This window comes from Elaeis guineensis, chromosome 3 (assembly GCF_000442705.2).
Source record: "Elaeis guineensis isolate ETL-2024a chromosome 3, EG11, whole genome shotgun sequence".
NCBI lineage: Eukaryota > Viridiplantae > Streptophyta > Magnoliopsida > Arecales > Arecaceae > Elaeis > Elaeis guineensis.
The window spans coordinates 20,322,640-20,330,620 of record NC_025995.2 but is presented as its reverse complement, the minus strand read 5'-3'; the positions used below and the strand labels follow the sequence as shown (position 1 = coordinate 20,330,620).

Here is a 7,981-nt window from a genome sequence, read left to right as displayed (position 1 = left end):
AATATAGAAGCTGTCATCGCAAGGTTTTATTTTTTCCAATGGTCAGGTCAATCACCAGAAAATTCTTTTTCTTTTTCTTTAATGTGAAAAGCAAATAAGTTTCAATAACTCCTACATTTTTTTAACTCTTTTGGTTTATGAATTCTTTTGTTGGCTGTTTGGACAAGTATTCTATATTCCATGGGTGATCAATAGTTTTTGATCCCTATTTATTTGAGGGATCTATCAGTCTTTTATCCCTCTTGTTCCATTATTCACAGTATACATGTTTGCTTGAGAGCGCAATGTCACAAGTTTTGTTGTCCAAGTGCTTGGCTAATGTATCCATTTCATTTTTTTTTTTTTTTAATGGAACTCACAATAGGAAAATATTTAATTTTGTGATGGTAAATGCTAGTCAAAGAGCTAATATTATATCAAGTACCGGAATTCATACTTACTTAAGAAGGGCTACTTTGCTTCTGATCTACTATGCAGGGGGCTTTTGGAAAGCTATCGTGAAGGAATATCAAGCTGCAGAACCCCCTACAGGTTTTTAAGGTATTGTAGATAATTGACATTAATTAGACCTTTTTCTCGTATCCCTTATAGGACCAATATCATCTATTGCCGTGTAACTCAGTGTTAAGATCACATGCTGAGTTAATTTTGGCACGCCAATCTCTTTATAGGACTTATGTCTTGGTTGTTTTTTCTTCAATTGTTGCTGGTTTGGCTTAACATGTACCAGTAAAAAAAATTTATTAAATTATTTCTGCAATTATTGCTGGCTTGGCTTACCATGTATCGGCATGAAAAATTTTCATTAAGTTTTTTCTTGGTAAAACTCCAAGGTGGCGAGACTGTGAGATCTCCTTCCTAAATAACATAAAAAAAATAGAGATGTGGTATTAATATAGTTTAATTTATCACCAGGTATAAATAAAAGCCTAAAATGGGATGTGTCTGGATTTTATTTATTTCAGGGTGAACAAGTTACTCTGTAGTTCAAACTTACTTGTTGAAACTATTTCTCTTCTTATTGCTTCTTTCAGCAAATTTGTATTTTAAATATTTTTTTCTTATAAAATCTTTATCATCTCTGGTTGGATTTGGAGTGTCTAGAGCGAAATGCATGATCATGCTTGAACATGTTTAGACAGCAGTCTGATGTGAAATTATGCTCTGCATCAAAATTTAACTTGAAAAAAAAAATTATTATTGTAGCATTTCTCGAGTAGAAAAATTCTGGATTTCAAAGTCTGGATAATACTTTAATGTAACTATGATTTTGTAATTTGCTTCTCAAAAGATCTATTTAATATCACACGATGAGAATAAATTGCCAATTTATCCAACATTATAGCTTTTCAATGCAAGTTCATATCAGTCAACACTTTGACTTGTACTTACAATTGCACGCAATTAGTGCTGTCTTTGTTTTTTCAGACTGTAAAGCATTACACCTTAAAATTTATCTTCAAGAAAAGGCTTCAGATCTAATAATAAGATATTTTTTCGAGGTGAATCTAAATATCATTTTGGTCAAATTATGCCCTCCAGGGAGAATACTTGTACATTGGAGCAGCTGCTTTTGTTATAATATTTTGTGCAATTGAGATGACCAAGCCAGATAAACCTCATAACCTTGAGCCTGAGATCTACAACATGGAGAGGGGGCCCGCGACAAGCTAATAACAGATTACAACTCCATGGATATTTGGGATGTCAATGAGAAATATGGTGACCTTTGGGACTTTACGGTCAAGAGGGAGGATATTGTGAAATCATAGCATGTTTTCTTAAGGAATAGCAGCCTAATTGCTTCAGATGTAGTTTTTGAAGGAGGAAAACTAATGAAGTATTGTAAGCAGCTTTCGGTTAATTAAATTTAATAGTGAAAATCATGATACTAAAAATTTTCAATCTAGTTTCAATTTGGCATAAAGTTATCGGGTTTCGAATGGTGTAGGAGAAGGATTGATGTTTAAAATTTTTCATTCAAACACCCAAGTGCATCAAGATCTTAATACCCAGAATCTCTTGACTATAACAATCAAAGTATAAATAAATAAATAGTCAGAATATGAAAAATATCTATATTCGTTAATAACTTTTATGGGTACAAAACTATATGCCCTCCAACGATGATCCTCACAGAAACTACACCAAACACAATGCTCCTTGATCTTTGCTTCCACTGTTCTATCCTCTAAACTCGAATAGTCTGGCACTGATCAAATTTCTTCAAGAATTTGACTTCACCCTTTCAAAGATTCTACTAGACTTTTTAAACTTTTTCTTCAGAACCTCCTTTTATCCTTGTTTGGATCAGAATTAGGTTTTGTCTTAAATATAAAAATTTTATCCTAAAACTAGGAGGGTTGTAAGAGGGAAGGGAGAGTAATCTAGATAGAATTTGGAATAATCTAAATGCCCAACACCTAGGGCTTTTTACAGGTGAGAAAGAGGTGCGTGAAGAAGAGTCACAACTCTTTCTCATGCCCCTTGAGTTATTGCATGTCAGAGAAAAAGAGCCTTCAAACAGAAGAACTCTTCCAAGAGAAAGCGACTCCTCCTTCACCCTACATGCGCGTGCCATTCAATTGGCGTTTATGCATTATTTCCTATTACAAATAAATCTGAAACATGCCATGTGTAATCTTACTTGAATTTGAATTCAAATGGCAAGATTACTAGATATGGGATGCTCCCTTCTGCCCATGGCAGAAGGACTCTTTACGCGACGAGCCATGTAATTTCTTTCCCTCATGCACGTGCCTTCAATCTCAGATAAATCTCCATGCCAAATTCAAAATCTAAAACTGACTTTTCAATCTTTGAGATCAGTGCCAGAGAGTGGAGAGTGATATGAGCTGCCATATAGGTCTTAATCCAAAGTGTGAAGGACTCTAACCCTTCTCAAACGCACCATAGGTGAGCCTTGCCAAAACCATATGCCAAGAGTCCTTTCTAGCTAGGACTCTAGCTAATGGCGCTTATGGGGCTATGTGGCGTCATCTAATAGCTGCCATATTTAGATCCAAATTCAAATTAAATCTTGACTCAATTTAGTTTGATCAAAAAGCAAGATTTGAAGCAAATCGAATCCAATTCAAGGAGCTAGGATTTCCACACATGCTAGCATGCTTATCAGAAATCTAATTGGATCTAAAATTTCTATCAACCATATCAAATGGGTTCTTGGTTAATTTCTTTATGTGTGTTACCCATTGGATTCTATATTTAACCAATGGTAGGTCCGGATATATGTTGATCGGATCTGATTAGAACCCTTCTAATCGATTAGGGTACAAATCATGTCGACCTGAGTTCAGCAATTGATACTTTTTCTAGTTCAGGATCAAATTAAACACTTTAATTCAACCAAACCTATAAGTCACGATTGACATCTAATAACGTATTATAATTATCCAGTCTATACGGAACATTGATCTCTGACTGAATTCTCTTATGATTTGGAATGTTTAAGATTTAGAATTTTAGAATTTTAGGTCTCATTGATATGAACTCTTTATGATCCTAAAATATTATCCTAATCTATGAGACTCATCATAATCTTAAATACAATAAGATGCAGCTAAAATGATGAATCATAAAATACCTCATTTTATTTATAAATAAATAATGTCATTACATGACTTGAAAATTTTAAAAAAAATTCCATCGCATCACTCATGTGATTTCTTGTAAGGCACTATTCTTTCAAAAGTCATGACTACTAGATAAAAGAGATTTAGTAGCATTTTTTTATCAGCAGATATAGAAAATTGCTAGTAAAACAGACTTTAGACAATGTTTTTATGAATCTATCGGGCAAGGTTTTACTTTTTCCAATGGTCAAGTCAATCACCAGGAAAATCTTATTTTTATTTACCAATAGTCAAGTCAAATTGTTGGAAATGTCTTATTCTTTTGTAGAAGTATCTTATTTTTTTCGATGATTAGATAAAGCTGCTAGGAAAAATCTAATTATTATCAGCATTCAGATCAAACCATTGAAAAATTCTATTTTATCCGATGATCATCTTAAATCACTGGAAAAGATATACATTATGGTAGAATTGTAACTAACCCAAAATATTCCACCTTCTGCATGCGTCTCTTCCTCTTCCATGTAATTTTTTTACACGCTTCAACCCTTTCTCTTCTACATGATTTTTTTTTCGAACACTAATCATATCCTTTGCATTCTCGAAGGACTCTCCCAAATCCATTGATGACCCCCACCCTCCCCTCTCACCTTTGAGACCTCATGGTAAGCACCAATTAGTTTCATTGATTTGGTAATATCTATCCATATATAAACATGGGCATAGACAACTCGTTGGAGGTAATCAATAAAGTCAGTGATTTTCTCTAATATTCCACTGGAAGTATGTGTAATCCGATCCACAAAAGGACAAATTTAATGGCTCCTTCCTTGTGGAAGAAGTCCAGCTTCCATGCATGGTTTAAGGCTAGGAGTTGGTTAGAGATAAGCTATGGGTACTTTCATTGCAATATATCCCTCTGAGCTTGCATTTGAAAGCATAATATATTGATCCTCTGCTGCAAAGGACTCCATAGAGTTGGAGAGCTAACCAACTCCTCGAGCATTCCTTGGAGATCAAATCCAAGGGGATTCAATCACCTTATTTTTTCACTTTTGGCACTCCTCTCTCAACTCCTCTAGCGGCATGAGCTAGATGGAGAACTAATCTTATAAAATAGTTATTTTCTTCTAAATCTTTTTTTTTTTTTTTTGAACTGATGAACTATGCAAGTCATTGGTGCGCTATTGGTATGCTATTAGGTCAAAACACCCCCGCACCCCCCCCCTCCCCAAATCAACCTGCAACTCAGTGATAGAAAAATCATCATTAAGGATAGGTATCAAAGATCATCTTAGGGCAATGATGTGGGATTGAAATTTCATATAGTTTTGGGATAAAAATATCCATCAATCCTATAGAAAAAATTGATACAACAATATAGGTTAGGATATTATATACTTGTGTATTATATTATAATCTATTATCAACCGTACCATTGTTGCATTATTATTCAGTTGTATTTTTAAATATGGTGAAAATATGTTATTGTATATTATACTTATATTATGAAGTTATTCAATATATACTTTTATTTGCCTTATTTTTCTAACAATATAAATATTAGTATTAAAATAATAATATATTGTAAGTATAAATGAAAATATTAATTCTATAATAATAATTAATATATTTTTTTAGTATTAAAGGCCAATCCAATGGAGCTAACAATGAAGATGATAAGGGATAATCCTGATGATGACACATATTAAACTTGAAATCCTTATTTGGATGGCGATCCACTTATGTAACATGCAGAGGAGTCGGAGGGGTTCCTCTCCCCTCTCATCACCCCGGCTCTAGCAAACTCTTATTTGCCATAGCGAGAGAGATGTAAGGTTGGCTGAGATCTAGGATTTTCAGCTCATGAGCCGAATATTTGAAAATTGGATATCGGTGGAGACGTGTTTGGTAATAGGATCTTAAAAAAAAAAAAAATGATTCTACTTTCTGACAAAGGCTAACTTAATGGAGCTAGCAATGACAATGACGGGGGATGATAATCCTCACGATGACACATGTTAAATATTAAATCCAACTTAGCTCATCGGATTTAGCTAGCTAGCTATGACAACTAACTTTTGCACATCCGTGTAATCCTTATCCGGCCGGATGGCGATCATGCATTTACGATCGATAACATGCATCTGGTGCTATAAAAAGAGATCAATAGCCATATTCCCCCACATGCATCTAAACTAAATACGTAGAGCACCCATGCCATTGCGTATCTTTTCTAGCAATTATATATATGTTAAACGATCCAAGTTCAACAATGGCCTTTGCTTCAACGAAGTCGGCGTCGTTGCTATTGCTGCTCTTCCTCCTTGTTGCGCTCCCATCTCTCTCCCACCAGCAACACATCCGCCTCATCGACCGTGATTCCCCTGAGTCCCCTCTCTTCGAATCGAGCGCCGCCACCCTGGCCGACAAGTGGCGGAGGATCCATCGGCGCTCGGTCGCCTACCGTGACCACTTCCAAGCAGTCATGGAAGGCCGCCGCAAGTTGTTGTCGACGCCGCTAGCTGCAGAAAACCTACAGGAGGCTGGCTTCGATCAGGTCGATGGGGAATACCTGATGGAATTCACCATCGGCACTCCTCCGGTAAAGGTAACGGGGATGCTGGATGTGGCGGGCGACTTCATCTGGACTCAGTGCGAGCCATGTCCCAACTGCAGCCCCCATCTCGGCCCACTCTACGACCCCTCAAAGTCCTCCACAAGCACCACCTTCTCCTGCTCATCCAGCGAATGTCTCACTGTCCCGCATCACGTTTGCGGCGGCAACGAGACGTGTCGGTACGTCCGGGAAAACGAGAGTGGCGTCGAGACCAACGGCCTCCTCATCTCCGACGTGCTCGCCATCGACGGTGTCACCTATTTTGGTAAGGTGCCTTTCGGCTGCGGCAACGACAATCTTTCTCTACGAGACTAGCTCCGGCGAGGGTGGGTCTCACCGGGAACGAGTACTTCTCGCTCGCGTTCAGATCTAATAACTCCACACCGTTTACCTTCTCCCACTGCTTTAGGAAGGATTTTGATAACCCCTCCGCCGGGAACACCTCTAGTGAGCTGCACCTGGGGAAGGAAGCACGGCTAAACGGTAGGTCGTCGCCGTTAGCCATGTGCCCGACGGGCAGGAACCGGTTCTTCTCGCCCACCTTACTTGGGATGGGCGTCGGCACGAGGGCGCTGAACCTGACGAGGGAGTTGGTGGGCGGGAACTGCTCCATCCTCTTCACCTCGTCGACGCCCCTCACGTTCTTGAAGAAACCATTTTTCGATCTAGTGGCGTCCACGGTGACGGAACAGGCTCACCTTCCGGAGCTGCCGCGCCGAGCGAATGACCCTTGGGACTTGTGCTTCAACGGGACCTTTCAGGATTTGGTGGGGTACCTCCCAAAAATATTGGTCTCTTTTGATGGTGAAGTGGCGCTGCCCTTGTTGAAGGAACAAATATATGCTGAGGTGGATCATGGAAGGACCTGCCTTCTCATGGCACCAACCGACGGCGTTAATATGATCGGGACTTACTTTCAGATGAACGAAATATTGGATATGATCTTCGTAGTAAATCCGACTATCTGCTTATTTGGATCCTGATCACTGCGGCTGACCATGATTCATTAATTTCATCAAGTGAATGTATATATATATATGTGTCTGATCAATATATATATATATATATATATATATATATATATATATATATATATATATATATATATATATATATATATATATATATATATATATATGCATGCACATATGCCTCTATATGTTTATATATGCATATAATTCATGATGTGCAGATTTAGGTCTGGGTATTATATATAGATTTTAGTTATGAATTGTTATATATATTATTAGTTGGAACTACTGATAAGTATTTCAATTGTTCTATTTCAGTTGTTCATCTTTCTAATACAAACTCATATACAGTCATTAGTGTTTGATCTCTCGTTATCTATCTATCTATTTAATGTACATATATGCAAGCGACATGATTAATGCATGTGAATTTTTTTTTATTATCACGCAGCACACACCAATATTATTATGGATCCATCAATCAACATCTCTTTTAACTCATTGATGCAAAGAAACACATACTTCTTCCATGACTTGTGATCCATTGGTTACACTAGATTGATGATGCTAGCGCAGGAGCAGAAATTAAATTAATGTTGGTGTGGTGGTAGGGGTTAGGAAACTTTTTAGTACTGTAAGAGAATTATTAATTAGACGTATAAATAAAGTCACATTGGTATCCCAAAAGTATGCAGCATCGAGAAAATAAAGCAAACAATGCAAGAATCAAAATTCAAAAAATCAGAACCAAAGCCACTAACCCCTCATATGGTTTTATATATACGAGGAGGAGCTCA

General features: G+C 37.2%; 1 protein-coding gene across 1 annotated transcript; it reads left to right on the top strand.

Moving 5' to 3' along the window:
- Positions 1 to 5,868: 5,868 nt before the first annotated feature.
- Positions 5,869 to 7,196, top strand: LOC140856204 (probable aspartic protease At2g35615). Its single transcript, XM_073253347.1, has 2 exons — positions 5,869 to 6,478; positions 6,529 to 7,196. Exons 1-2 carry the CDS (start codon positions 5,869 to 5,871, stop codon positions 7,194 to 7,196), a joined length of 1,278 nt encoding a protein of 425 aa, XP_073109448.1.
- The last annotated feature ends 785 nt before the right edge of the window (positions 7,197 to 7,981 follow it).

Excerpts from the sequence above, each read along its gene's own strand:
- LOC140856204 (XM_073253347.1), top strand. The coding sequence starts at position 5,869 with ATGGCCTTTGCTTCAACGAAGTCGGCGTCGTTGCTATTGCTGCTCTTC. Across the intron at positions 6,479-6,528 it reads CGACGGTGTCACCTATTTTG|CTCCGGCGAGGGTGGGTCTC; the intron begins GTAAGGTGCCTT and ends CTACGAGACTAG.